The sequence below is a fragment of the Fusarium solani genome (assembly GCF_023522795.1).
Source record: "Fusarium solani strain SB1 chromosome Unknown bctg00000013, whole genome shotgun sequence".
In the NCBI taxonomy this organism is placed as follows: domain Eukaryota; kingdom Fungi; phylum Ascomycota; class Sordariomycetes; order Hypocreales; family Nectriaceae; genus Fusarium; species Fusarium solani.
Window position 1 is genome coordinate 1,888,667 of NW_027072145.1, and position 27,805 is coordinate 1,916,471.

At 51.0% G+C, this 27,805-nt stretch overlaps 8 protein-coding genes across 8 annotated transcripts; 3 read left to right on the forward strand and 5 right to left on the reverse strand.

Moving 5' to 3' along the window:
- Nucleotides 1–870: 870 nt before the first annotated feature.
- Nucleotides 871–1,656, reverse strand: MRS44_017444 (uncharacterized protein; the record flags this gene model as incomplete). The annotated part of the gene is made up of 1 exon (XM_046271918.2): nt 871–1,656. The coding sequence occupies one exon, from the start codon at nt 1,654–1,656 to the stop codon at nt 871–873; it is 786 nt and encodes a 261-aa protein (XP_046123576.2).
- Nucleotides 1,657–4,710: 3,054 nt separating this feature from the next.
- On the forward strand, nt 4,711–7,186 carry MRS44_017445 (uncharacterized protein; the record flags this gene model as incomplete). Its single annotated transcript, XM_046283243.2, has 3 exons — nt 4,711–4,768; nt 5,159–5,780; nt 6,460–7,186. The coding sequence occupies 3 exons, from the start codon at nt 4,711–4,713 to the stop codon at nt 7,184–7,186; spliced, it is 1,407 nt and encodes a 468-aa protein (XP_046123577.2).
- A 444-nt stretch (nt 7,187–7,630) lies between these two features.
- MRS44_017446 (uncharacterized protein) lies at nt 7,631–9,668 on the reverse strand (the record flags this gene model as incomplete). The annotated part of the gene is made up of 2 exons (XM_046278047.2): nt 7,631–8,734; nt 8,781–9,668. The coding sequence occupies 2 exons, from the start codon at nt 9,666–9,668 to the stop codon at nt 7,631–7,633; spliced, it is 1,992 nt and encodes a 663-aa protein (XP_046123578.2).
- A 1,098-nt stretch (nt 9,669–10,766) lies between these two features.
- On the reverse strand, nt 10,767–11,127 carry MRS44_017447 (uncharacterized protein; the record flags this gene model as incomplete). Its single annotated transcript, XM_065617818.1, has 2 exons — nt 10,767–10,936; nt 10,998–11,127. 2 exons carry the CDS (start codon nt 11,125–11,127, stop codon nt 10,767–10,769), a joined length of 300 nt encoding a protein of 99 aa, XP_065473890.1.
- A 1,521-nt stretch (nt 11,128–12,648) lies between these two features.
- MRS44_017448 (uncharacterized protein) lies at nt 12,649–18,148 on the reverse strand (the record flags this gene model as incomplete). The annotated part of the gene is made up of 11 exons (XM_065617819.1): nt 12,649–12,765; nt 13,010–13,577; nt 13,768–14,421; nt 14,478–15,427; nt 15,482–15,660; nt 15,723–15,903; nt 15,967–16,571; nt 16,628–16,764; nt 16,823–16,932; nt 17,017–17,901; nt 17,972–18,148. The coding sequence occupies 11 exons, from the start codon at nt 18,146–18,148 to the stop codon at nt 12,649–12,651; spliced, it is 4,563 nt and encodes a 1,520-aa protein (XP_065473891.1).
- A 2,505-nt stretch (nt 18,149–20,653) lies between these two features.
- MRS44_017449 (uncharacterized protein) lies at nt 20,654–22,148 on the forward strand (the record flags this gene model as incomplete). The annotated part of the gene is made up of 2 exons (XM_046278048.2): nt 20,654–21,262; nt 21,345–22,148. 2 exons carry the CDS (start codon nt 20,654–20,656, stop codon nt 22,146–22,148), a joined length of 1,413 nt encoding a protein of 470 aa, XP_046123580.2.
- Nucleotides 22,149–22,578: 430 nt separating this feature from the next.
- On the reverse strand, nt 22,579–24,276 carry MRS44_017450 (uncharacterized protein; the record flags this gene model as incomplete). Its single annotated transcript, XM_046272458.2, has 4 exons — nt 22,579–22,834; nt 22,894–22,974; nt 23,034–24,121; nt 24,172–24,276. The coding sequence occupies 4 exons, from the start codon at nt 24,274–24,276 to the stop codon at nt 22,579–22,581; spliced, it is 1,530 nt and encodes a 509-aa protein (XP_046123581.2).
- Nucleotides 24,277–24,953: 677 nt separating this feature from the next.
- Nucleotides 24,954–26,331, forward strand: MRS44_017451 (uncharacterized protein; the record flags this gene model as incomplete). Its single annotated transcript, XM_046283244.2, has 2 exons — nt 24,954–26,024; nt 26,086–26,331. The coding sequence occupies 2 exons, from the start codon at nt 24,954–24,956 to the stop codon at nt 26,329–26,331; spliced, it is 1,317 nt and encodes a 438-aa protein (XP_046123582.2).
- Between the last annotated feature and the right edge of the window lie 1,474 nt (nt 26,332–27,805).

Here is a 27,805-nt window from a genome sequence, read left to right on the forward strand (position 1 = left end):
GGCCAAAGGCAACAGACCTAGTGACGAGCCACACAAGGCCTTGGCATTGTGAGAAGCCTGGCACGCTTGTTTGCAAGTACACGCATTGTTCGTAAAGCACATCTCATGCCAAGTCATCGATAAGCAGTCACATTTGCTATTGGCGGCATGGCTGCTCAGGGCTTGGACCATCGTATTGCTAAAAAACTCGGCGGTTCGCGGCGACAACTAATATGAAGATAGCGGGACAATACGTTAAGTCAATACCTGGGACACTCGTGAAACTTGGATGGGAGAGACTCTTTTCCGTGGGTTCAGCGTCTGGCCTAAACTTAATGTCCTAATGAATATCTGGTTATAACGAGTGAGATCTAGTTATAACTAGCTGTAATTAGTTATTATTAGTTATGAAGGGTTATAACTGGTCACGAAGGGTTATAACTAGTTATAGGTAGTTAGTTCTAGTCTTAACTAGTAATGTAATTCTCTTAAGGATAGAATAAGAGTTATGTAAGTTAAATAGAAAATATTATAACTAGTAAATATATAGGTTAACTCTTATAACGTTAAGCAGATAGGGTGAGACTGATCTGAGTTTGTAATAGAGGCTATGGATATGGATAGATATTTAAATCATTAATCACACATGTCAACAATGAAGATGGAATAAATGGCTGTCGATTATAAATGTCCAGAGTACCGCTAACTACATGGGATTTGTCTATAATGTAGCGAGACTCAACCTGTAGAGCAGCTATCAACAGAGCCACCGAGTCCCCTCCCCCTCCCCCTCCTCCCCACCATCCCACACCTCACCCATAACTCTCCTTACTACGTTCCACTCCCTTTACGCATGCCTTCTCTCCTTTGATTTAGATCCTTTAAGGCACTTCAGTTGCCAACATACTTGACGGTGACAGAGGTACCGCTAACAGATCCCTTGGCAAGAACCGTTTGGCCCTCATCGGGGGAAATGTCGATAATGTCGGCGCCCTGTGGGCCAGTCGAGCCGCTCGAGCCAGACACGGTCGCACCAGTAAAAGTAACAGTGCCAAAGTCGGCGAGAGTGACCTGGCTGCCATTCTCCTGGAAGGCTTCGACAATCCACTCGGCATTGGTCTCGCAGAGCGTGGAAGGGGTGCTGCTGAAGGAGTGCGTGACCTTTTGGTTTGTCGTCAAGTTCTCGAGCGTGGCGATGCCCTTGGTCTTGGAAGACGCATCAACCGTCATCCTGATCTTGTCGCCTACGCTGACACGGAAGTTGCTGAAGGAGTAGGCGTAGTCAGGAATCCACTCATACCACGCGTCAAAGGTGCCATCGGCGTAGAAGGAGATTCCAGTCTGCAGGATCGCCGTCTGGCAAGTATCACCGTCGATACCAACCCAAGCCGAAGCAGCTGCGCCGTCGGCACCACTGACCTCTGGGACAGTGATGGTGCCCTGGACGTGGTTGTAGCCTTTGCCGATCTTGACAGCACCAGCCCAGTTGCCCGAGTAGTCGTCATTCGAGGCCTTGGAAGAGTCGAGAGACCAGAGCCTCTGGTTAGGAGACGAGCTGTATCTGGCTCGGCGGGCAGAAGAGCGAGGAACAAGGGGAGAAGTGTCGCGTTGAACGAGCTTGGTGCCAGGAGCAGCGGCAACAATGCTGGCAGCAGCGAGGAAGAGGCTGAACTTCATCTTGAGGGAAGTTGAGTTTAAGGGATAAGTAGGGTAGCAGAGACGTGGATGTTGAGTTGAGGAAGGCAAGTGGATGTCTGTGTTGCTGTCGATGCTGTCGATGCTGTCGATGCTGTCGATGCTGTCGATGCTGAGCTGAGTGTATTTTTCTTGGCAAACATCTCATATATATACTCATTCCATATGCCCTCCTTTTCGGCAACACGGCATCATGTCTTTGAAATTGCTCAGGTATTCTATCAACTACCATCACCTTGTTGCGTGATGCTCGAGTGCCGTTCTTCCGGTGACTGGTCTCTTTACTTGCGTGGAAAGGCAGGTGAGGTTGTTCAAACGCACCACGTTAGCAGTAAGCCTATCCAGGGTGAATGCTCCTCCCTATTTGGGAACTATCAGAAGTTCTCTACTCGCGTCGGTTGTATTGCCATTTCCCTCTTTAAAGAGTCGTTTTTAAAATGGCGCTATGACTTAAACTAATACCCATGCCGAAGAGCGGACGTGGGAGTGGAGATGGTGATAACAGACTAGATGAGCTCTGGCAGTTGATTGGAGCACCATCATGTTCAGCTGGGTTTCATCGCATGAAAGTGCCGGGGGAAGAGCATGGCGCGAAGTTGTAGATACGACGCACTATTCTCAAAGTATGTCTCTTGCCCGCCAGTTGAAACAAACCAAGCTGATGGGTGCTCCTTGTGTGTGCATTTCAGCCAGGCCCTTTCTGTGCTGTTACTCACCCGAGACCTATGGATATCCCACGAACAAGCAGCAATGTTGTGGTCAAGTCTTGTTTGCTCTCTTGCCTTGAAGTGATTTATGACATCAGGCTCGACTTCTTATTATCTACCTGACGCCCATGTAACAATCAGGCGTGTTTACTTCAATTTTACCCTTATCGTCTTCTGTTGGTTGGGAGCAGAAGAGTCTATTTCGTAGCTGGCCGGTCGAGACAAATATCAGCTACGAGCGATATTGTGAGGGTTGGGTAGGAACACCGTAGCTTTTTCCCCCGGCACATGGTTCATGGTTGTGAGTGGACAGCTGACTTTTCGTATCATCAAGTCAAACGCGGTCTCTCGGCGAACCAACTCGAATGGATTAGGAGAGTTATAATAGGTCTAGGCTCCAAAATATCTTGCGGCCAGCTCTGAAAATGGACCATGAGTACCTGGAACAGTCGATATCATCATAGCCCTAATTCCTCAGGGAGTGGGTCGAAAAGCAGAGCTCTATCACATAAGTCTACACTTCAAACCATACAAGTGTGCCAACAGCAAGATCGGACAAGCTTATCATGCTGGGCTTAGGGAATACAGCAGTGACTTTCTAGGGATTCACTTATATCAAAAGCCGAAACGAAGGGCGGTTGAAGTCAAGTCGTCATAAAATAACACTTCGACCTCGCCTTCAATGTGCTGGCCTGAATGACGGCTTAGCTACTACACACTCACTTAGTGAAAAAGATGCCATGAGGCCAGTGCCCAATCGCCCATGTCATTAACATGTGAGCACAGCACCCTCGTCGTCGTTCGGTCGTGATATCCATTACAGTGCAGCAACAATACAGCTTCCTATTTAGGCCATATGCAAAAATTCCGTACAGAGCAGAGAGTCGGAAGATCGGCACGCAAGCCATCCCACCCCTGAAGAAATTCCTCTGGGGAAAACGTCTCTAGGCCGACAAGTCGTACTGATACAGTCAAAACAGAAAGCCGTGAGCCTCATGTAGCCCCCGACGACGTTGCAAAAGATCCTTTGATTCATTGGACCCTGATCTCAGATATGATAGACGGCAAATGTCTGAGCCAACGGGTAGTTGGAGATTAGCGTGCCGGTTAAGCCGGCGCCAGCTCCACCTATGGGACGTTCTCAGCCCAGGGAAACTCCCCATCCCATATGGCGCCGGGGTCTGTTATCGAGATCTGCAATCACCCTAGCCAGGCTTGGCAGGCAACATGGCCAACGTGCCCATCGAGCTGGTTCTTTTGCCTATGGCGCCATTTGGCATCAATCAAAGAACCCCGAATAGCCGGAAGGTAGCGACTGGCTGGTTAGAAGCTCTGGCTCGCCCTAGCTGCGAAGGTCTAAAATTTGATCACTCTCTCGGTCCATGGGGAGCGACCATGATGAACTGTAGGTTGCGTCTTGTTGCGCTTCGTTTTACACACATCGGGCTCTCTTGGCCATACCACCGCCTCTTTCGATTAAGAAGTATCGTACGTAGCTTTTTTCTTTTCTTTTCTTTTTCATCATTAGCTTGATCGACTCTGCGTCGTCTTCGAGGCCGTTGAGGGTTCACGGAGACCCCGTGGAATGAGATTGAAGCAAAACTCCCGTTCCTCGCGCCGGGTGATCTGAAAGAGCTGGGGCCTTGCGTTGGTGTATTATTAGTTTAGTTTGCTTTGCGGGTTATGTGATGAGGGTACTTCTACCCATAGGTCAGGGCATGTCTGTCGAAGGGATCACCAGACGAGTTCATTGTGCGCAAAGCCAACAATGATGAGTGACAATTGGCCGAGATCAAGGTGACAAAACGCCCATCTGATTCAAAGACTGTCAACGGCATCCCCGCTCTCCACAATGCCCATGAGTGATGAGGAGGACGAAGTGATGAAATCAAGTCTCTATTAATCGACGAGCACATGAACTCTGTCCCCAAAAGGCTGCTGAGGGGGAAATAATTAATCATCACCAAATAGTTGCTGAATTACAGGAGAAGTGAGCACAGTGAGTTCACACAACAGAGAGCTGCCTCGTGGCAGGAGGGCTTGAGCGGTGCGAGGAATTCGACTACCAGTAGATCTTCCCCTCGACTGTGCAAGATGCCACTGTGTTAGCATTGGGATATGATGATATGATGATGTGTTCACAATGTGTTCTTTATTTTAGTTGAAGCCCGGCCCTTGATGGCTTAACTGAGCCAGAACATTGATCATCTGAACAGCTGGTAGGTGAAGTAGCTGCATCACTGGACGGCAACAAAAGAATGCTGGCGTATTTTGAAGACGGACTCTTTTCTTTGTCAACGGTATACAGTTGTACATGCTCTCCCACGAGATGGCAGAACCCATCAACAATATCGGCCAGACATATACCCCCTACATCCTCTCCAACCGTACTTACAAACTTTTCCTTTTCTTCATCTCATCCAGTTGTGCTATACCGTCCCCTACCACCATCTCGATCCGCCCCATGACTTCCAACGAGCATGACGCCTGAGCAGCGGCAAAGGCCCCGGAGGGTAAGAAGCAAGAAGAGAACATACCAAGCGACCTGATGAAGCTCCGCCAGCTTCAGCACTTATATTTGAACCTACAAAATAAAAAAAATGAACGTACGATTTGACCGTGGTATCACGCGCTCAAAGATTACCTAAGATAGTTCATGATGAGGGCCCAAACTTCATGCAGCAGGTATAGCTTATATCGCCCCTTTTGAGCGCCGACGGCAAGTCTTTCAAAGACAACGAGAGATGGGTGCCAAGCTAGCCTTGCCGCCAAAACAGTTTTTCGACCAGCTTCACCAACGCTCGACCATACACTGTCCGTCGAGAAACCCACCCAACATTCCGAGCAGAGACATCAGGATGAGCCTCCCCAAGCTTCATGTACTGTCTTTGCCGAAAAGGGATACTTGAGCAACATCCCAGTATCTGAGGTGGTTGTAAGCGCGATAAGAGAATTGGCAGTAGAGCCTCAAACCTTCCCCTCCCCAAGCAGTGCAACCGTTGCTACCGAGTTCACAAACACTTCAGGGCAGGTCAGATTTGGGCATTTCGATGCTTCGACTGCACAAGCCGCAGTACCATCTACTGGCAAGCAGTGGTCGTCCGACCCCGACGCTCGACAATCCTCGTCCTCGGCCGTCAGACCCAGCCCCAGCAGTGTCCCCGATGGTGTTCACGGGGATGCTTCTCGACTGCAACAGCTCCACACAACAGACCACCAAGATATGGGCGACATTCTTACGCCTTCTGGGAGGGCTGGTACAGGCAAAAAGGACAAAGGAAGGGTTCTGACCGAAGAACAGGCGGAAGAATTAGAGAATGGAAAAGGGAGCGGCTTCGGGTGTGGTACAGATGGTGGCACAAGGGTCATTTTGCGAGAGGCCGCCCGATCTGCTGACAAGTAAAAGAAGAAAGGAAAGGGGGAAGGGGGGGTTCTTTGTCCGTCTTTTCTTGGAAGACGATATTCTGAGACAGATCATCGTTTGGTTCTACATAGCGACCTGCCTTTCTAGTAACTGAAGTATCTCCTTTGTAAATTCCCTCTATCTAGAAACAGGAATTTGATCCATTTCATAGCTCCGATTTCCATTCAAATTACATCAGAAAGTCTCATTTTCGCATCTCCGTTGTTGGACGGGGGATGGAGAGCTCAGCTGACCCCCTTATTTCCTGGGAAATATGGCATATGATATTCCGTTGCACAGCCGTACAGCCACCTCATTTCACAGAAAACACGATTTATGATATGCCCCTACACAGCCCCATCGCTACCTTCTTTCACAACATGAAGTTTGGCACAGAAGATGGCGGTTTTAGTTGCGACAAAAAAACGCCGAAACGATAATCAGGCTGAGACGCATCAAAGCGATGAAACGTCAAATTGTTTTCACCTCTCGCCGAGATCCAGGTTGGCAGGCAAACGGCTCATTGCCGTATTATTGCTTGAAGTCATTTAAATAGTCTCCTCAGCACTCTACTCTTCCTTCAATAGTTCATTGTCTGCGCAGTCTTCCTATCCATTTTGCCCATTGTATCGACCTTCATTCCCCTTCATTAAGTCACATGAAGGATGACTATAGCTTTGACGATATCTGGGAGGATAACCCGCCGAGTTCGCGGCAGTATTTCTCTGGCGAGCAGACGCAACGCCGCCATGATCCCACCGACCGCCATCGGCGACAACCATCCACAGGCGGCCAGACTTTCTCGAAAACTCCACCCCCTCGAGCCGAGACTAGCGACGAGAGCCCACGGCCGAAACCAGATATAAATAGACAAGATAAAGGTGATAGAGGCCATGATGAACAAAATCTGCTGCAGAAAGGTGTGATCAACGGCCTGCTCTGGGCCCTGGCCACGGTATATTGCTTCTCCTCGAGAGTCCTTGAGAGAGTTCTCTGCTCTCTCTTCAGAAATAGGCTGGTCAAGTACTTTTGCGGTATGGTAATAGGTGTTCTGGTACTCATGCTGCTCTTGTATTACATGATGCCCTCGACCTTCAGCTTCTTATCTAGCGCCATCTGGACTGCCATTTCTTCCATATCCGGCTGGATTGGCGTCAAGCAGCCCCATGCTTACACCAAATTTCCCAAACTCAAGTTCCAGCAAGTCATCTCGACCGCGGAACCCGATAACCTCCCCAGCGTCATGATGACATGTCACAAAGAAGTTCAGGTCATGCGCTCAGAGAAGGCCTATGAACTGGCGGAGGACTTTGAGAAAGCGGAGAAGAATACCAAGCTGTATCAAAAGCTGAACGACAAATTTATCCAGGAGATCGAGACCCATAGCAACGCCCAGTTCTAGACGCTCCAGGCCATGGCCAGAGACATTGAGATTTTCATCAAAGAGATTGATAACCCGCCTGAGAAAGGATGGTGGGAACTCTGGGAGTCTGGTAGAACTGACAACTGGAAACTCTTTCCCAGGCAGGCATCTCTGGTTAGTGGGCAAGCACTCCTCCACTTGAAGTCGAAGACTGTTAGATGGCCTTTGGGTAGGATTTCCACAAAAGACGCACAGCGGCAAGGGAATTCATGAGCTCCAGTGCACCCCTCCACAGGGTCAGAGACATAGAAGACATATCGGGGCTTTAGCGGATGTCGATTAACATCCACTGAGCTGTGTGAAGATTTTAGCCAGACAGGCTAGTATTGTATGCAGTCGTACATCATGAAATATACCAGAAAGAGCCTTGACATATTGATTATATGCTAAATCCCGTTTATCTAAGAGCGTGGTGATCTTGCCTCATGCTCGCGACGGTTTAGTTGACCTGCCAAAGCTGCCAAGCACGGCCAAAATGGCCTGGGCAAAGAGCATGTATAATCCACCTACGACGAAAGAGACGGCTGCAACAGGGTCCCTCGCACCTCTTTTAACGGCGCCAAACATCCACTTCGCGTCGCTTTTGGCTTCATCGATAGCCCATGTCAGCGGGGATGGCTTCGCCGGCTTCTGTCTGAGCTTAGGCCTCGAGCCAGGAAATACAGCAACGCCTTTCTTCTTCCCCTCCAGGTCCTTCAACGTCAGTGAATGATTCTCATGTTGGCGGCCTCTGACGCTCTCTTTTGTCAGCATCCCCCGGAGCTTGTTCTTTTCTTCGGCTGTATTGTGATGCCACCACTCCTGCACGGCGTTGAACATGTATTTTTGGATTGGCGTCTTCTTTCGACCGGGAAAGGCGGGATGATGCAAAATGGTCAAAATCTGGCGAATGGTTTCTTCTTCGTCTCTAAAAGGGTCGTCCCAACACTTGACAACTTGCTGTGTCGTCCAATTGGTGGTGACTGTCGACACGAGGCCTGCTGGCTGGTTGAGAACGTTGCTGAAGTGGTCTTTTGAGATGTCCGAGTGACTAGGGTCAGACGCATTCCCGTCTTCATATATCTCAGCCGAAGTGGACTTTGCAGCTTCCGCATCGACCCGTTCCTTGGCAGCCTTCAGAGCATTGCGCAACTGCATGATGGAGCTCTCAATCATGAGGGAGAGGTACTTGAAGACGAGCTGATCCGTGTACTTGCCCAGTTGCGTGCTTGACTCTTCCGAAAGCGGTTCGGCGTCGTGTTGCTCAGTGCGCTCCTGTATCCATTTCTTGATGCGATCGTGAAGGTAGAAGATTGGCTCAATCGACTGCCAGAGTTGGTCGGCGTCGAGACTACTCTCGGCAGTCTGGCTTTCCTTGTCTGCCTTAGCAGATTCCTCAGCCTTTTGGAAAAGCACGCCGACAGTCTCCAGCTGTTTTAGAATTGGGTCACTGATAGTGGCATTGGCCGCCAATTTGCTCAATGCCTGAATGGCAGCTTTGAGCAAGTCGTACAGATGCTGGAATGCGATTTCTCCGATATTCATCTCCTGTGGTCGGTCAGCATATGGAGAACGCCGCGGCATGTTTTCGTACATTCTCTAGGTTCTGTAGTGATCCCTTGCATTGTAGCACGGCCATATCATCGGCCTCGCCTAGGAGACTGTGGAAGATGTCAAGCATGCCAAAGGTTCCAGTCACAATGGGCGGTACCATTCGACCTCTCCATCCTGGTGTCTTGACACGGCATGCATCGCCAACGAATGCAAAGACGTCATACTCGCCAAGCTCGTGCAGACAGAGTTCAGTGAAGTTGCTGTGCGCGGAGAAGTCCTCGAGTGTGTGCAGCGCAGCGCCGAGGTGGATAAAGGCCTCCTTCTTGGACTTTGCATTTGCTTCTCGACCCAGTCTGATGCACTCGCGAAGTTGTGTCGTTACGTAGTCGGCAGAAGTGTCCCAGCCCTTGCCTGAATTGGCAATATAATTCTTCATGCCGGTCTTTGGGTCAAACTCCAGCTCCCGCTGATCCAACGGGCCTCTCAATCTCTCATCAACCTCCTTCGCGTTTTCTGGATAACCCTTGGGATTGTCAATGTGTTCCACATGCTTGTAACATCCCAGCCGTTCGCGCGTGACCTCAAACTCGTCGGTCGCGAAGCCGAATTCGAGAAAGCCCAGGATGCTCACAATGGCCCGAAGCACCGGCTCAGGGACATTTTCAAGACCCGTCGTGTCGATAATTTGAGAAAAGTCGCGAAGCCAGTTGCCAAAGTAGATTTGTCGTCGTTCGAGGGTCGAGAAGCGATAATGTGTGACGAAACTGGCCGGGAGGTAGCGAAGTGCCTCTACGATGTCGCCGTGCCGCCACACGTAGCCATTGAATTCGCTAGCGCCAGCGACCTCTCCAGCTCCAAAGGCGGACGCGCGCCCAGCGAAGAGGAGGCACACCAGCACAACCAGAAGCAGTCTTGATGCTGATGTCATTTTGAGGAATGAAACATGACCTCGCCTGGTGGATGCGCCAAAAGAGATTACATCACCACTCCGGATTTTAGTGTCGGAAGATTGTAAGGCCGTGCTCCGGTCATTTGTCGCTGTGGCCTGGGCACTGTCCACTGATTCGTGACGACATTAGCACCTTTCAAATGTCCTCGTTTCGTGTAGATTCTTACCATATTCCCTCTGCCCCCAGTCCCCAAAACAAATCAACCTTCTCCACTTCCAAGGTGTTGTGATCGCAACACAGCGGTCGAAACTCTCGCAGGCGTGCATGGAAAACGCATGTATTTGACGATTTGCCACGTGCAGAACGCTCGGTCGAGTTAGTTAAGTATCTCCCAGAAGTCAACCCTGTTCACTAGTTAGTCAAGGCATTAGCAAGAACTTTATCGCATGGTGGAAGTTGAAACCAATGAATAGGATCAACAGGCCTAGTTTGTAGATTAATTTGACAGCCAATTGTAGTTGTTTTGTTCTGTCACAACTGTGCGACTCAGCTCTGTAGGGTAGTGTCGCATCCCCTGCCAAGGTCCGCCAGCAGCTGAGTTCCAAGACTCAGACCGTGACAGCTGTGGCACATATGAACTGATACAGAGACTCCGCCGCACTCTGCCTCGGGCTATGTCGTGATGCATCTTATTTTGGAATAAAGTCTAGCGTCAATAATTCGACACCGGGCCGTGACAAGGGGCTTGGCGACTTCTCGCATCTTTGGCTTGCAGCAGTGCTTGGTAGCCAGGTGTAACTTCTCATGCAGAGGCTAGAGTAATTAAATATTCCCTGAGAGGTTTAACCTTTCATGATGCACATGGTCATGCTGATCAAGAAGCTGAGACAACGTGGATGCACGATGCGAATAATGCCTGAGAGGAATTTTGGCATCATGGCGCCCTTTCTTAATATGAGCCGGATCAGATGCCATTTATTCAGAACTATTAAGCATAGTCACGAGAAGAGATCGCAAAAGGTATTCTATGATTAAAATGAGATGTACAGGAGCCGGCCCTACAACTCGGAAATTCAAATAAGATCCCTAACTCGCTTCCATGTGCCCAGTTTGACGATCGAATTTGCTCTGCATTTTCAAGTGCCCGAGTTGTTTGGCTTAGTCGCCACGCCGATGCTTTGTTTGTTAACGTCACCGTGCCCTCGAGGTACCAAGCTGGGGGCTGCTGAAGGGCGTCCGGACGCCATGGAGGCAGCGATGGGTGAGCGAGGCTTTTGTGCTTCCTGAGTGGCCTTGAAGGCGACGGCTGGAGAACAATGTTATCATAGAGACTTAGGTGTGCGGGGGGTTGAGATGAGAATATTTACCAGCTATTGCCGTAGTGATCAACACAACGGGAAGGGCTTTTGAGACGCGAGCCATGCGAGAGATAGCGGGGGCTGGCTGGGGCGGGAAATCGAAGGGAGGAAGAGCTCCGCCGAACGAGTTGGTGGTCATGATGAAGGTTTGAGGTTGTGAAGTTTGCGGTGTAGTTGTATTTATATTGTTATGAGTGGATGAGACTCAATCGAGTCCGGGTTTCGTAATGTAGGTGAGTGAATGAGATGATGATGTGAATGACAGTCCAGAAAGGATGAACAGGACATTCTCTTAAATCATTTGGCACGCATCCCTCTTCTGTGCCATTTCAATCTCTTGCTTGTCTTGGCCGGTCCGTCCCGTAGTGGTGAGGTCGCTTCAAGTCAGACCACAAGCCATGGTCCTCAGTCGTGGAAGGGGGCCGGATCTGGTCGTCGTGAGATTCGTACGATGAGCGTCAGAGTCTGGTGACAGGACCTGCCAAGCTGGGAGATAAATGGCGTGGCTTTGTGGGGTTGTGGGCAGGTTTCTCAACTGCCCTGAGTACCCTCCGTGTAGGACATCTGCTGATTCATTCATGCTACCCTACTCCTGCTTGCATGATTGCATCTACCGAATCTCGGGACTTTTCACATTGTCCAAGCACCTCAGATCTCGTCTAGGCGAGGCCATACCGGCTCAATGAGATTCCCTCCATCTCACAGTAACACATCACAGGAGTGGTGGTAGACAATGCTTGAAGCATGGGAAAAGAGTGAGAAGTTGTGCTTTAGGTGACATTGGCATTGGCAGGGAGTCTCTCTCTTGGAACTAGGTGCCGCGAGAATAAGCCGGAGCAGGCATTCTAAACAGGGCCATCGGTCAATTCCGTTCCGATCTTTCGCGAGGAAATCATCTTTAGTCAGCAACAATGGCACCTACCTAACTCCAACGGGCAGAGACCCCGCGATCCTTGATTAAAGACGCGCCCTCCAGGCCAGGGGTTCGTCATCACGGCCAATTGAGGTGGTATGATTGCCAATCAACCATAACTACCCGTGCCAATAGTGTATCACACAATAACCAGCGCGGGTTGGATGACGTGCATACACACAAAATGACAGACGGACTCGGATTGCTTGGTAGTTACCGATTGGTTAGATCGGAGCGTGTGATGCCTTGGAGCTGCTGTCCGAGGCGCCGTCAATGTTGAACATCTCGCAACAACTAACCTTGCTAATGGATGTCGCAAACGAGCTCACGACACGTCAATGTAGCACTGCACACACACTCTTTCGCTATCTGGTTCGTCTCGATGGAACTAGGATGCTCACCGACGCTAGACAAATTAGAGAGTGGCAATCTCAGAACGCGACTTGGGCTTACTGCACCCATAGTGTGTACGAATTGCCGTGACAGCGCCAAAATACAACATGCTGAGTATGGCACGCCCTGGTCGGATGCAGCAAGTCAAGCCCTCGCGACGTAGATGTTCCGTATTTTCGCTCAAGTAGAAAAGGCCGAGACCTTAAATACATTGGTAAGAGCCATTAGTGGCTATGATCGCAGCGGGTTACGTGGACAGCATGGCTGCATGGACTTTCGAATCGTTAGTCGCACCTGTTGAAGAGCTTGACAGTTTGCGTGGCTTGGTTCGCGTAGAGAGTCTTTGACATCAAGCTAGATGACACCCCGTCTAACCTCCGTTGTGTGCACTTCCTGGCTAAGGGAGCTCTTGAAGGTGGAATCAGCTCGTCCTACAAACTGGATGAACTTGCGAAAAGCTTTGACGAGTATCTGCGTGAGTAATTTCATTTCAGAGAGGCTGACTCTAAATTGGCGCAAGAGTCGTGGTAATCATTTTTATAAGTAATAAAAATGACAAAATAAAAGTTTATTAAGATTAATATCTTAACCTCTTTATTTATTAATATAAGCATAGCAAGAATGAAAACTATTATATAAGATTAAAGACAGAAAGAATACAAGTAGCACCAACCATGAAAATATTAAACCTCTGCCGGTGTGCACTGTTACTAACAGCTGTAGGCCCTTGACTTGTTTCCAGTTGAGTAGAACCAGGACCGGTGGTAGCACCAGTACCAGTACCAGAAATCCTCAAGGTTGACTCACCGCTCGGCTGAACCGTCATATCCTTTGTATGAGGAGTGGAAGACTTTGCACTACCATCATTGGTGGGCTGTTGTCCACCATTGGGACGCCGGCTGCTTCCATCATGTTCAGGCGCAGAACTTTGCAAGGCCCCCGTAGAGAAGCGAGGAGGTTCCCCTGTAGGAATCGAAGCGTAGACCTTGGAGTCAGCCGGTTGGATAGGCATAGCCGACCTGGTGGAATCGGTGTCCCATTCGTGCGACGAGACCCTCGCCACATGTGTGCTGGGATCTTGTTCACTTTCCACAGTAGCCGAGTAAAGAGTCTCAGTTGCTTTGGATGACTCGTGGCAGTGGGGCATGCCGCCAGGACATCCGGTGACAGTGACAAGCGGGGTCTTGGAAGTGGTTGGGGTGCTCAATCCACCAGCACTGTCGAGGTGTGTTTCGTTTCTGAAGCAATCCGAGAGATGTCGTCGGTCGACGAAAGCGGACAAACTGTCGTACTGATAGCGATAATCTCGGTGGTAATCATCATCGTGTAGTCGGACGTAGGACAGTTCTTCACACTTGAGGGACATGCCGTAATAGGAAAGATGTTGGTGGTAAAGATTGTCGACGTTGTCAAGTGTTGGGTCCGACGGAGGACAGGCTCGAAAGGGGCCGTGTACGGGTCTGAACGCCTAACCTAGTTTCAGACAGTGTGACATCAGGAGATGAAGAAGGGATGTTTGAAGATTTGGAAGAAATAGAGCTGTTTGATTCGGCGGAAGACTGCCTTGTGCTTGTCTCCAGAGATGAGCTCGTCTCTAATGTTGTCGAGGTCGGAATGGCTGTTGTATGAGACGAAGACTCTGGGCCCCCCGTAACGGATACAGCGGCGCTCTGAGAGGTTGTATTGATGAAAGAGCTCTCGTATGTCTTGCTGTCGCCGGTGGATGCAATGTCAGCACTTGATTCCGCTGCTGTGCTTGGTCCCAAGGTAGTTGTCGATTCAGAGATAATCATCGATTCCGAAGACAAGGTAGAAGTGGTGCCGAGCCCTGAAGTGGAACCACTGAAATCCCAGGCAGTGCTTGAGTCAGATGTAGCAGGACTCGATCCGGAAGAAGCACTTGACTCGAAGGTGTAGGCATTAGTATCCCAAGCAGTGCTTTGTTCAGAAGAGGTAGTGCCGGATTCCGTAATGATGGTCAAGTCTGAAGACGTCGAGCTCCACCCAGAAAAAATGCTAGTCGTCGATATAGAGTCGGTGTATGTAAAATCCGTCGACCCTTCGCTTTCCCAAGAAACGGAAGTAATCTGAGATGTTATCATGTCCTCTGTCGACGTGGTGACCTCGCTGGTGGCGGTAGCTGTGCTGGTAGTGGATGAATCCAATGTCGTGATGGAGCTGACGATTGAAGCCGTCGACGTAGTCTCAGCAGAGGATTCTGTGGTCGAGGCTGAAACACTGCCAGTGTGGTTGTAGGCGTATCGGGAGTGACTGAAGAGACAGAAGTAGTGGCGCAAGGATCCGGAAGGTCCTCGACCTTGAATGTCAGAGCTGTGCAGCCGTCCACGATAGATGGGCCGTGGCGCACGACACCTGTGTCGAGATCGCAGATGTAGAACTTGTCCTTCTCGCCAGACACACAGCTCAGTGTGCCCTCAGTGGTGACGCGGCATTCAAGATGTGACCAGGCTCCTGTGATGCGTGACGCGGAATACATGTACACCAAGCTGTTGGTGTTGGTGTGGACTGCGGCAAAGATATCGGCGCCGGTGGTCAGAGACTTGGACTGGAGATGGCCGTCCTCTGTAAGCCCCCAGCTCAGAGGTGACTGCTCACCACTGAGATCTGCGGCCATGAAGTCCGAATAGAGATAAAGCTTGTAGCCGTCCTCAGCATGTCCAACATATGCTGTCAGAGACACTGCACGAGGAGCACCGGCCGTGCATACAGGTGCCTCGGAAGCAGTCGTAGCATCCGAGGTGATGCTACTCGCAAGGGCGGTAGAACTTGCGACTTCAGAGCTTGTCGTGTCCATGGGCTGGATGTCACGTTTGACGGAGAACCACGGTGAAAGCGCGTACTGCCAGTCGTCGAGGTTGTTCATGTCTCCAAAGGTACGGATTGCTCGGCCAAGGAGCCGATACTCGCCATTGGGAATCGACGAGCCGTTGGCAAAGTCGCCCTGAGATGCCACATAGAAAGCTCCAGGGACCCGAGGATAGTTTACCAGGGGGAAGTTGATAATCTCATCATTGATACCGCTGGGCCGAGTCCGAACCGAGCCGATCCAGTTGTTCTCGTCCGCAACAGGAGGATAGACCCAGTCACTAGGCTCCCAATCCCTGGTCACATACTGTCAGGGTCGGTCAGCTGCAGGTTCTCAACAAGTCAGAAACCCAAATCTTACGTCAAATCCAATCTCGCGAGTGGACCACAGGATGTTGAAATAGGGCTGGAACACATCGGAGCCGGTCTCCAATGAGTACTCGTGGCCCTCTTCCATCAAACCACCATAGCCACTGAGCCACATGGGAACCCCTCGATCCATCTCCCAAGTGTCACTTGCGTATATACTTCCTTTGATACCTGTTGTACATTAGGATCAGTAATCCCCAGATGCTAAGGTGGTGGCTCAGATGCTGACTTACCCATGTAGGTGACAGAAACAACCTCGCTGTTCGAACCCCCGAAAAGGATGCGGCCACCGTAGACAGGGAGATAACTGGGGCTCACGGTCGCAGGTTCGACAAACTCAAGGCGGAGGGTAGCAGATTCGCCGGCACCGAGGGTGATGGTATCATCAGAGAGCGAAACTGTGGCTACTTCACCCTCATGACTGGAGTACGAAGGCTCATTGGAGACCCAGGCATCCCCGTTTCATTTGGTGCGTACGGTGATGCCCGCCTCATGAGTCACTTGGTATGTGACCGTCTCGTCGTTGGAGTTGGTGAGAACTACTTCGTGAGACGGGTTGAAGTGAACCGTGTCGTTGAGGTTCAAGTTTGCCGGACTAACAGAGGTGCCAGACAGAATGACAGAGGCCGCATCCACAATTCCTGCCCCCTGTCTAACAACAGACGCAGGGTTACTGGTTCCATCGTTGTGTTGGACCAGTCTTCCGCTCGCGATGATACGCTCCACAGCGATCTGGGCAGCTTTGGGGCCCAGAGCAGAGCGTCCACCGCGGGAACCGAAGAAAAGAGCTCCGACTCCAGCAATGTAGGGGCTTGCCATGCTAGTGCCCGAGTAGGTTGCCCATGACCCCGAAGACACCGGCCAGGTAGACAGGATGGAGCCACCAGGGGCTGAGATTTCAGGCTTCATCCTGGCATCAAGAGTGGGCCCCCAAGAGCTGAAATCATTGATTCTTCCACCTGCAAAGCCAGACCGAGGGATAGAAACGGCCTGGTTATCGTGAATGAATTCAAATGTGACATCGTAGCCAGCCTCAGCCTGGCTCATGATCCAGTCACCGTCTTGATACAGGATAACAGCAGCTGTGTTGAAGAGCCTGTCAGTCACATCACTTCTGAGGCCAGCTCTCCATACTCACAGTTCTGAGGTTGATCCTCTCTGTAAACAGCGCGATCTGGACGTTCCCAGTCCCCTGACTCTGTCTGGATATACAGGATGCTGTTGGTCTTGCCTATGACATTCGAGTCCTGGATTTGCCACGCGCAGGTGCCCTTGCTATTATTTTTATTCATCAGTGCCCATGAGACTCATCTATAGATAACATCTCACTTACGGAATGACCGTTACAGAGTCCTTGGGCCCCGTAGGCTGATCCCAGGTACATGCAGTTTCCTCTCGAACGTCGGGACGAGTGAAAGCCGTGAAAGTGCCGTTCAAGTTGAACTACTTCAAGGTGTCGCTGAGATAAGCCTATGTTATTCACATGACTGTTAGATACTATTAATGTCGGCAAGAGTTGTGACTCACAATATCCCGGGTCTCTCCGCTGGAAGAAGTAGCTGTGAACTGGTATGCAACCCAATCCTCGGCTTGAACACTGCCAACTGCAAGACTTCCAACGCCATTGCCGCCACTACTAGTGTAGAAAGGGCCCGTGGAGCCGCTGTTACCAGCAGCAAAAACGACCAGAACCCCGGCTGCTGCAATAGTCGATGCGATAAGGGCTGTCGGACTGTCCGGAAACCCCCTGTTTGAAACAAGAGAAGCATTGATCACATCAGCACCATCTTCGTATGCTTTGAGAAACGCAGCCACGATGGTGTCCTCGTAGGTGCCGTCACCACAGCCAAACACCTTGTAAGCACGAAGACGGGCTTTGGGTGCCACACCAGGGAGGTACGAGTCCCCACTCGCAGCAATTCCAGCAACATGAGTTCCATGGCCCAGGCAGTCCATGGGGTCATCGTCGGGCTTGTACTCACCCCCAGCCACATAGTCATCCCCGACAAGATCATAGCCTGCCTCGACCCGATAGCCTGGACGAAATCCGCCACCGAAAGCGGGATGGGTATAGTCAATGCCCGAATCAACGATTGCGATAACAACATCTTCACCAAAGTGACCAGCCTGGTGCATGGCAGCCACATTGGTGTCGTTGTGAACACTCCAAGCAGGGTATTTCAGTCGCGAATCACTGTCGGCAACAACAGCAGACCCTTCAACCGGCAAGTGGAAGAATGCTGCAGGCCAAATCTTGGCAACCTCTGGAAGAGCTTCAATCTCGGCAAGGGTGTTATTGGTAGCGTTCTTTATATCGAACGAAACACCTCGAAAGACCTCCGAGTCAAAGACGAGTGATGGAGTGACATCTTGACCCGAGTCTTGCAGAACCGAATAAAATTCAGACGCGCCCTATATGACATAGCTGTAAGTAAAGGTCTCATCCACCACGCGAGTCGCCTAGAAAGGAGGTGGGACACACAGAATCACCCTCATCTCTCTTAAAATTGGCAGAACTAGAAAACTCGACAATGAATATGGTAGTCTCGGCGGATATGGGGCTGGGAGTGCCCAACGAGGTCTCAACTTCGTCCCCAAGAGCGAGGTTGGAAAGGAAGAGGAGCGGGGCCAAAAAGAAGAACGACCTGATGAATGTCATCTTGACACGTCCCACACAGAGGCGATGCCTGTGGGAGGGTGAAGAGAACAAACGGCCGTAGAGGAAGGATCGTGGGACGTAGAGAAAAGGTTGTGACGAGCGTTCTGATGAAACATACCGAACTTGACGCTGCTTTTAATAGAGAGCCAGCAAGATGGAACAGGGCCCTCCGGCTTCTACAACCAGCAAGAAAATGCAATGGGCATGATCAGATAAGATCTTTTTGATAAGATTAGACGTGAGGGGTCTAAGACAAAGCAAGTGCCGTAATTTAACATCCCTACAGTTGGCTGCAGTGGAAAGCAAGATTCCTTCAATGAGATGTTGGGACCCATCCAACAAGCGAAGGATCGGGTTTAGCCGGCCGTTTGAGTGTCAGTTCATCCCGATATTGATAACCTTACTTCTCTAGTTCGAGTCTCTGCAGGAACACGAACCTGCCAAGACGAACTACGCAGCTGGATGATGTACCTAGTGCACCACGTGGTGACCAGTCAAAGCTCTGTTGCATGGTCCGAACTCGGTCCAACCCCCCACAACCCGATGTGTGATGCCAGGGGCTCCCAGAAACGGAGTCACACCCTCGGACATTGGAATGATGACTTCACGCAGACAAGGGTTTGTTGGGATGCGGTGGCTCTCTAGTGTAGAAAATCTTGCGCCCTGTCCTCTACGGGCTTGCCATACACCGAGATTCCGACACTGTTATGAGGGATCCGGTGGGATGTGACTCTTCATAACAGTCTCGACGACTAAGACCATCAACTATTGTGATTGACATGGGCCAGGTGTGATCCCATGCATGATTCTGCAGAATGATTTAATTCTGGCTACCACCTGCTCAAGTTGGAATGCTTGTCAGCATGTTGCGGGAATTACCTCAAGGCGGAAGCAGAGGAGTTGCGCAATATACTTCGTGCCACGAGACTTTTTAGCATCGGCCGCCAAGGAGTTGCTGAGCCACAAAGGGAGGTTGTTTCCGGAGCATTGTAGATTTAGTGGGCGAGACCCTTGCTTATCAGATGTTAGGAGGATTAATGGAACTCACTGCAAAGGTCTGATTGGTTTGCCAATCGACATCACATCAAGACCTGGTCCGTTGGCGATGGTACGTGATCGGCAGGGTTACTGTGAGGGACATTTTGTGCGTATCGGTGTTTCCTTCGCCTATCCTGTTGAGGGGTGGCCAAAATTGCGACCAAACCGCTGGCAATAAGCGATGAAGAGTTGCAACGCCGGTCCAATCCGAGAGTGTTGGTTTAGGGCATTGAATAAAACTCGGGAGAGCTCTTGAGGACATCATCTCGCCACCATGAAGAGAGCTTCAAGGCCGCCTATCAAGCGCCAGTAGCCGTCTTTTCATGAGTAAGAGAAGGAATGTAGAGCAGCTTGACTTGAGACTTGGATGTCTGCAGCGTGAGCTGTGTTGTCATAATCAATAAAGATGCGGTTTGCACCCGAAGACACAAGAAGGAGGCTTAGGCGGTGGGGAAATGTGTCAAGAGCATCTGAAACTCTCCTTTCGAAGGAGTGGTCTTCGGGCACAATAGGTAAGAACATAATGATTAACATATGACAGTATTAACTATAACCCAATGTTATGAAACCCCGCAAATCATTGATCTCTCGAGCAAAATTTTGATTTGTCAAAGATGGATAATGCTGGCAGCTGAGATTTTCTTGAGGGGTGGTGAAGATGTTGTGTCTGTATTTTGAGGAGGCAGCTCTGCGTCATAGAGCGTAGTCAGCGGCGTCCAACAAGTAATCGATATTATGCACCGTTTTATAAGGGCACAATTGATGGACCAGCTACAAATGAGGGTTTCCCAGCATCGAATGAAAGATCACACGTAAGAAGGCCTGTTATTCAAACGCGCCGACGTGACTCTGACATGTCCCAAAATTTCTTTCAATTACGCGCACTCTGTCGGTGTTAACATGAACTCTATATCCAGAAGCTGGGTTTACCCGTATATGAATCATACCATTTCATTAGAAACAAAGCAGCCATATTTTCACTCTTGAAAATCGAAGTCTCATGTCATCACCCTGTCGATAGCTTAGACAACCTACGCGGCAACCGGGTTATGTATGGAGGAGTGGGTATGGAGCAACGCGTGCTTGACATGATGCAACGAAGATCGCGACATGACATCGGTTAAACAACAATATGGGAGTTGACTTGTCCGTAGCAATAGCTTGTCGACCTTATCGTCAAAAGGTGAATTGCAAGCTCGCTCTTTGTCTCAATTATCTTCAAGGTGGACTTCAAGTTGAACCTACCCTGTACCCGCATCGCGCACTGATGTAATCGAACGACAGCCACACAAAATGCTGAGCCACACAGCGCCACAGCAGTTGACGGGGCGACAAATCACAACAATCATTGTCCCCGCTCTGTCTTAGAGGGAGGCATGTCACATTGACAAACGCTTCAAAAGGGACGACACGACACAATCGGCAACTGCCAGCTTTTGACGCGGCTTACCAAGTGTCAGAAACAGAATGTACGCGACTGAAGCCGCCGTTGCTAGCTGGCTTTCATCCATTACCGACTTGAAAGACAATCCCCTCCCTTTCCCTGCCGAATCCAGCTCAGCCAACGAGACGAAGCAAAGCCGACCGCGCAAGCGACGGAGGCTCAAGACTGGCTCCCACAAGCTTCCATCGCCGCCAGCCTCGGAGACGACGAGACTCGAATCAGCCATGGCCCCGACATCCCCTCAGAAGAGACAGAGAGATCCCAATGACGACGGCACCGACTCGGCACAATCAGAGGAAGCAGGCGATGACAACACTCCACGCCCCAGTCGATTCCAACAAAATCAGCCTCAGGAATGGGCTCATCATTTCCCGACCGGCTCCGCGCGCAGCACCTCGTCGTTAGCGTCGAGTGTTTCCAGTCGCTCGGCACCCGTTCTGAAGAAGCCGAAATCAGTATCCAGCCGCACATCGCCCTCGCGACAGATTCGCAATGCCCAAATGAACGATACCGGGTTCAACACTGGTAGTTTCATACTCGACACATACCCCGACTCTCTTGATAAGCTGCTTAATGAGCTTCGGGATATTGCTGAAGGACGGGGCATTCTGCCAGCGTCCCTCGAGAACAAGGTATGGATGTCTTGATGCTGCGCACCTGCTCGCCGAATCTCTTTGTCTACTCTGGCCTTGTCTAACCTCGATGACTATACAGTTGCCGCCCCGCTCCAGAATCTCGCCATCCGCCTTCGACCACGACGAAGCCACACGATCCAAGACCGAGGAGACAGCTAGCTTTTTACCACCGTTCGATTGGGTAAAAGGAATAATGAAGCGCGCCGAGGAGTGTAGAGTCAATCGAGAATGTGAGACGTCATGGAATGGGGAAATTCATGCTCCGATCCTTCAAAGCGTCTTCCGGAAAAGCCAATTCACGAGTGATGGGCCTGTCGACTTTCGATGGTCTCAGGCCGCGCAGATCATCACGGAATACAGACCCGAAGAAGCACCATCCAAGATGATTGACTTTTGCGTCTTTTATCGGCCTGATAAAGGAAGCAATGTGGAACAGGCCATCAACGGCTTGTGTAGAGTACGGCCCGCCCAGTCCATCAACCACACTGACCTGGGGGACCTCTGCACGCGCCCTGTTGCCCTATCCATTGAGACTAAGCGTCCCGGCGTGGAGGGTGATAATGCAGAGCTGCAGATAGGCACGTGGCACTCTGCCCAGTGGCGTAGCCTAAGGCAGAATCGTCGTGGATGCTTGCGGTCTATCGAGTTCCTCCCGGGCATCATCGTGCAGGGTCACAACTGGCAATTTGTGGCCAGCGTCGTGGATGGCAGTGGCAAGTCTTTGCTATTGACGGGAGAGCGTATCGGCGGGACTGACTCACCAATGGGTATTTACTCATTGCTGTTGGCGTTGCGGCGGTTGAGACGATGGATTATGGACGAGTACTGGCCTATGTTTCTTTCAGATGTGTTGGATATTTCTTCCCAAGATACCCCGGCTTGAGTTACAATGTTGATAATATAGTTCCTCTTTGTACTATTGTGCAAGCTTCCCGCCCCGAGTAGAAGACATGTTGAGAGGGGTCGCCGTCAGCCTATCATTGCATGCCTGATGAAGTAGTCACAGATGAGGCTGTGAGTAAGGTTAAATGCATTCTTTGTTATAGTTGAAGCCCGGCTCTTGATGGGATAACTGAGCTAAAAGACTTTAGTTACTAGCATTTTTCTTTTTCACGTGAATTACATAAAAAGGTGCACGAAGGGCCATAAGCCCAGGAGTAAATATCCACAAAGCTAGCTAATCTATTAGAACATGTCGAGTCCGCCGGAGATGCTTGGGCTGTTAAGCTAAAGGCGTATGCTTGGTACTGTACGATGAGTAAACTCATGGCCAGGGCTTGTTGCCGTCGTCATTGTCTTAGGCCTATTCGTTGTCAAGCTTGCGAGGGCTCGACAGAGCTCTTCACATCTTGCTGTGCATTGCTTTCCAGCTTTGCATTGCTCTCCGACTCTCCCTCTGTAATAGGCTTCACTCCATAATAGACCTGCGTGATATCGACAAGCTGGTCACGGGGGACACCCTTGAAACGCTGGTCGATCTGTTCCAGTGTGAGACCACGTGTCTCCATGTAGGTGAAGAAGATGACCACGGCAACAAAAACATTCCAGACAGTACCGACGATGTAAAACCTGGACGTTGTTAGTCTTGCTGACTCGGCCTGTAATATAGACTGTATGGCAATTCTCACCTCCATCCAATGCCACTCAGACCGATGGGGATCACGTATTGATTGAAGAAACCGGCTGATGAAGTAAACACGCTGTAGATACTACATATAGTTAAGCTCGTTAGTGACATGTCAAGTAGAGCAAGGAAGAAGAAACCCACCCCATGCCCTTGGCCCTGATGGTAAAGTTGAGGATCTCGGCGCAGTAAGAGAACGACAAGGGCGTCCATGTAGACGAGTATCCGATCTGGAAGAGGTACACCATGGCAATGATGCCATTACGGCCGACAGAATTGTCCGTCTCCCGTGCAGTCAGGCCAGCCATGGTGGCGAGAACGGCGGCACAGAAGGTAGTGCCAGCCACCAGCATGGGAACCCTGCCGACCCGGTCGATGAAGCAGATACCAACCAGGGCAGACAGGAAGGCGACGCAGTTTTGACTGACGTTGATGGCGAACTGCTCCTTCTCCGATGTGATGCCCGCCAGGTCGAGGACGCTGCCCAGGTAAAAGGTAATGATGCTCGAGCCGATGGTCTGCTCGAATACGCCCAGGGTCATGAGAATGAAGCCCCGGTAGAGGTTTTCCTTGGCCCCGACGAAAGCCTTCCACCAGGCCCTGTAAGACTCGAACCGGTTCTCCTGCTCAAACGTAATCGTCTCCTTGATCTCCCTGAACTGCGAAGTGACCAAGGGATTCGATGCGTCTCCCCTTCCGTGGAACCTGGCGAGAACGCTGAGGCCTTCTTGTTCCCGACCGTGGGCGATCAGCCATCGAGGAGACTCTGGGATAAAGAAGAGGCAGATGATGCAGGACAGGGCAGGGCCGGCCATGCAGATGCAGATGAGACGCCACGACCAAGATCCCGCAATGCTGCGAGCTCCGTAGCCGACAGCGGAGGATATGATGGCACCGAGAAGCCAGCACGCCCAGTACAGGCCAGCGACGAAACCTCGACGCGTGGGTGGCGCAAGCTCGACCAGGTAGGTCGGTACGGACGCGATGTCCACTGACTTTGCGATACCCACGATGATGCGTCCGATGAAGAGCTGCGCCTTGGTGGTCGCCGTGGAATGCAAGACGCAAGACACGAGCACGAGGCAGGAGGATATGAGGATGCCCATCTTGCGGCCATACTTGTCTACTAGGGCACCGACGAAGAACCCGGTGACGATGGACCCAAGGTTTTGAGCGGCAGTCAACAGGCCCTTGAGGTTTGTGTCTATGTCAAACTGCGTCTGGAACTCGGACTGAGACAACGGGTTAGCATCGATGAAGGCACAGGGAGGGGAGTACAAACTAGGATGTTAAGGGAGGACATCATGCTTGCGTCGTAGCCGATGGTTGCACAGTTCAGCGCTGCGACGAGGCAGATGAGCGCCATCATCTTGCTCATGGCGAACATAATGGCGGCGTTGAGAGGACGAGGATGTAAGTGACTGAGACGTCTCTCCACAAGCAGTCTGCAGTTCCACGTTCTGTCTCCCAGTGGAGTTTTGATGTCTGGTCCACCAATGGATCAGCCTTGGCTTCTTATAGTCCCGATCCCCGCGTTGCGAGGCTATAATGTGCGCTTCATGACCTCGCTAGCGAGCTAAGGATCTTATCGGCTAAGATATCGGGGAAGATATCGATGGGGCCGATAGATTATCCTGGTATATCGACTGTTCCCCAGGTTATCCGAAGAGAGATCGGCGAGTCCGCCTAGAACCCTCTCCCACCTCTCCCACCGATCCAACTCTGAGGGAGCATAGAAAGGAATTGTAGGGCTTGTCCTGGGAAGGCTAGATTTCGGATATCTATCCTATCAAAACGCAACCAGGATCCAACAAGGCGGGGGCGGTGAATCCGATGCGGTTTAGGCCACACCAATCGAATTGGGCTTATTCTATCGGCACCTCCGCCCCTTGCCGATCCTTTGCGAAGTAGGCATGGTGTTGTCTCTTGGTATATTAACCTGATATAGACAAGACGATAGTGACGCCTCATCTACCACCCTATCTTCCCGTGACTTGTCTAGACCTACACCAGGTTAATCCTCCCCATCATCTGTTTGCAGCCCAACGTGACAATCCGATAACAATGCCTGGAAAAGTCAGCAACTGGCCAGCCTGGAGCGAGTTCCTGACACCTCCCAAAACCGTCTCCGAGGACACATTCGCCCTCTCTGCCACAGCCAAGGCCGAGGTGATTGCGCAGTATGGACAAGATGCGTTGCGACAGAGCTGGCTGAGGGTTTGCAAGGATCTCGAGGCCGTCACCGAGAGGCTGGCAAGGCTTGGTAGTGATGCCATCCCTGTCCTGGAGCTGGAGAATATCTCCCGCGAGGGCCTGTCGGATGAGCAGCGTTCCATCTTGAAATCCAGCGGCTGTTGCGTGATCCGGGGTGTTCTCGGCGAAGAGGAGGCAACTGACCGGTACCAGGACCTCAAGGCCTTTCTCACAGACAACGAGGGCGCCATCCCAGGCTGGCCGTCAGAGTCTCGTGTCATAATCAACGTCTACAACTCCCCAACCCAGGTGGCAATCCGCACCCATCCCAATCACATCCTGGTCCAGAGGGCCCTCAACTCTCTCTACCACGACAAGTCGGGCGAGACATCACCCGAGCCCCTGAGCTACACCGATGCAGCCCGGATCCGGCCTCCAGGGCAGAGCTTTCTGGGACTCGGACCGCACATCGACGCCGGCAGTCTATGCCGTTGGGCGGATCCGCAGTATCGCCAAGTTTACAGCGAAATCCTCTCGGGCCACCCAGAGCTGCATGATCCGTATGATCTTGACGTCCGCAAGAACGCTGACCAGTTCCTGTTCAAGGCCCAGGCGCATTCTGTCGTCTTCCGCTCGTTCCAAGGCTGGACGGCGTTGACGCAGACATCCGCAACAAAAGGTACCCTGCTGCTCTACCCGGAGGTCAAGGCAACCGTGGCCTATCTCATGCTGAGGCCTTTCTTCGCTCCCCCACCCAACCAAGAAGACGTGATGGATGCCGAGAAATGGACGTTTGACCCGGATTCCCACTGGTTTCCAGGCACCATCAAGGAACAAAGCCAGCGGCTAAGCCCAAGCTCACATCCCCACCTACGCTTGAAGGAATGTCTTTCGTATATTCCGGACATGAAGCCAGGCGACACTGTCTGGTGGCATACTGATGTAGGGAATTACCAGGCTGGTCTGCTGCCCACTGTGGAATGGAGAAGCTAACGATGCCCAGATGTGCCATGCCGTGGATCCCGACCAACTCGGTGATCAAGATGCCAGCGTGGTCTACATAGCCTCATGCCCGACTACTCCTATTAACAAACGCTATATCAAAGAGCAGCTCGAAGCAGCTCTCACCGGCCGGTCGCCCCCAGACTGTACGGGTGTAGAGACGGACGAGTCCAAGCTCAAGGGATATACCGGCTTTTCCCAAGTGTCTGAAGAAGGGAAAGCTGCCCTGGGATTTGGGCTGATTTGAAGGATGGATGATCCGGTGCTTCCTTTTTCCTGAGGTGAGCTTGATGATGTTACCAAGTTGGCTAGAAGCAGTAGCAATGTGTATCATTATCTTAATTAGGGTTTTTCACAAAGCAACTTTGCATCAGACTCCCATAACGTTATGTGCTCTCTATCTTCTCCATATGAAGCCATGGCTTTTGGCTTCTCAACGAGAAAAGACAGCACTCTATTCTACTTTTTCAATGACGTATTCGTCATACACATGATCAAAGAACACATGAAGAGAAACACAGCAACATCAAAACCCAATGCTGTAAAACACCGTAAAAGACAGCACTCATCTGCCTTTGAGTTGGTGCCGGGCTAGCAGCTAATGATAATAGAGATGGCACCAGGCAAAGGATAGCATAACGACGAGCCCTACGAAGCAGTCAGCGTTATGTAGCTCTTCAGGAGGGCAGCATGCTGCATGATACCTATATTGTATTTTGCCATTCGTATCACTTTACCAGAAGCTTCAACATACACCCCATTTAATCAAAGTGCAATCAGCGCTTTCAAGAAGGCCATCAAAGTGTGCAACCGCGTCTCTTTCTCAGTCGCTGTTGTTGACATTACAAAACACGACAGAACGAATCCCTGTTTGACTGCACCATGCACAAGACAACATAGTGGCAAAGAAAGCGGTTATAAATAAACGTCGGAAACAGCTGGTTGGCTATGGCTCCTCAGTGGTTCAAGGAGTTGGCTCTATTGAGGAAAAGAAAGTATACCATACTTGTCGAGACAGGCCCCAGATATTTAACAGTATGTGCGCCTCCTATCACGAGATGAAAGTTTTGTCTTTAGTTAACTTGCCAGATCATTGTCAAGTCGGCTCCAAGCCGCGGGCCCATGCTAACATAAAAGTCCACATCGGGGTGTATAGGGATCTCCCCACAGTCCTGTTCTGGATTCTGGACATTGCAATCTCGCCGGTGCCAGACAGTATCGTTAGTCGTCCGAAGCCCTGAAGATGAGAGGCCTGACTTGGACTTTACCGGCAGAGTTGGAACGATCGGAGGTTCAACACTTTAGGGGCTAGATTTGGTGGTGCCGGGGAACATCTTAGCGGGGTAAGTTGATAACACAACGGGCAACACAGCATGACAACCACCAATTGCAGCTCCGATTCGCCTTTGCGGGGAAGATGCGATGACTACCCGAAACCAGTGAGTGAATACCATGCCGTGATGAGTCGGTGGTCCAGGACACGGACCCACGCGATAAGGGTACGTCGGACGCTCCGACACTCTAGCAGTCCTTGACTGGGGTATCAGATAACGGCGTTGTCAGACTCCACCAATGCGGGGTTTGAGTGACTCCAGCGAACGGTATCCTGGAGCGCCGCTGTAGAGTCAGGACACCATGATGTCACGATACTGCTTATCAAAGAGGGTTGACCTAGACGGCTTACAAGGCACTCATTATGGATCCATCTGCTGAACAAACCC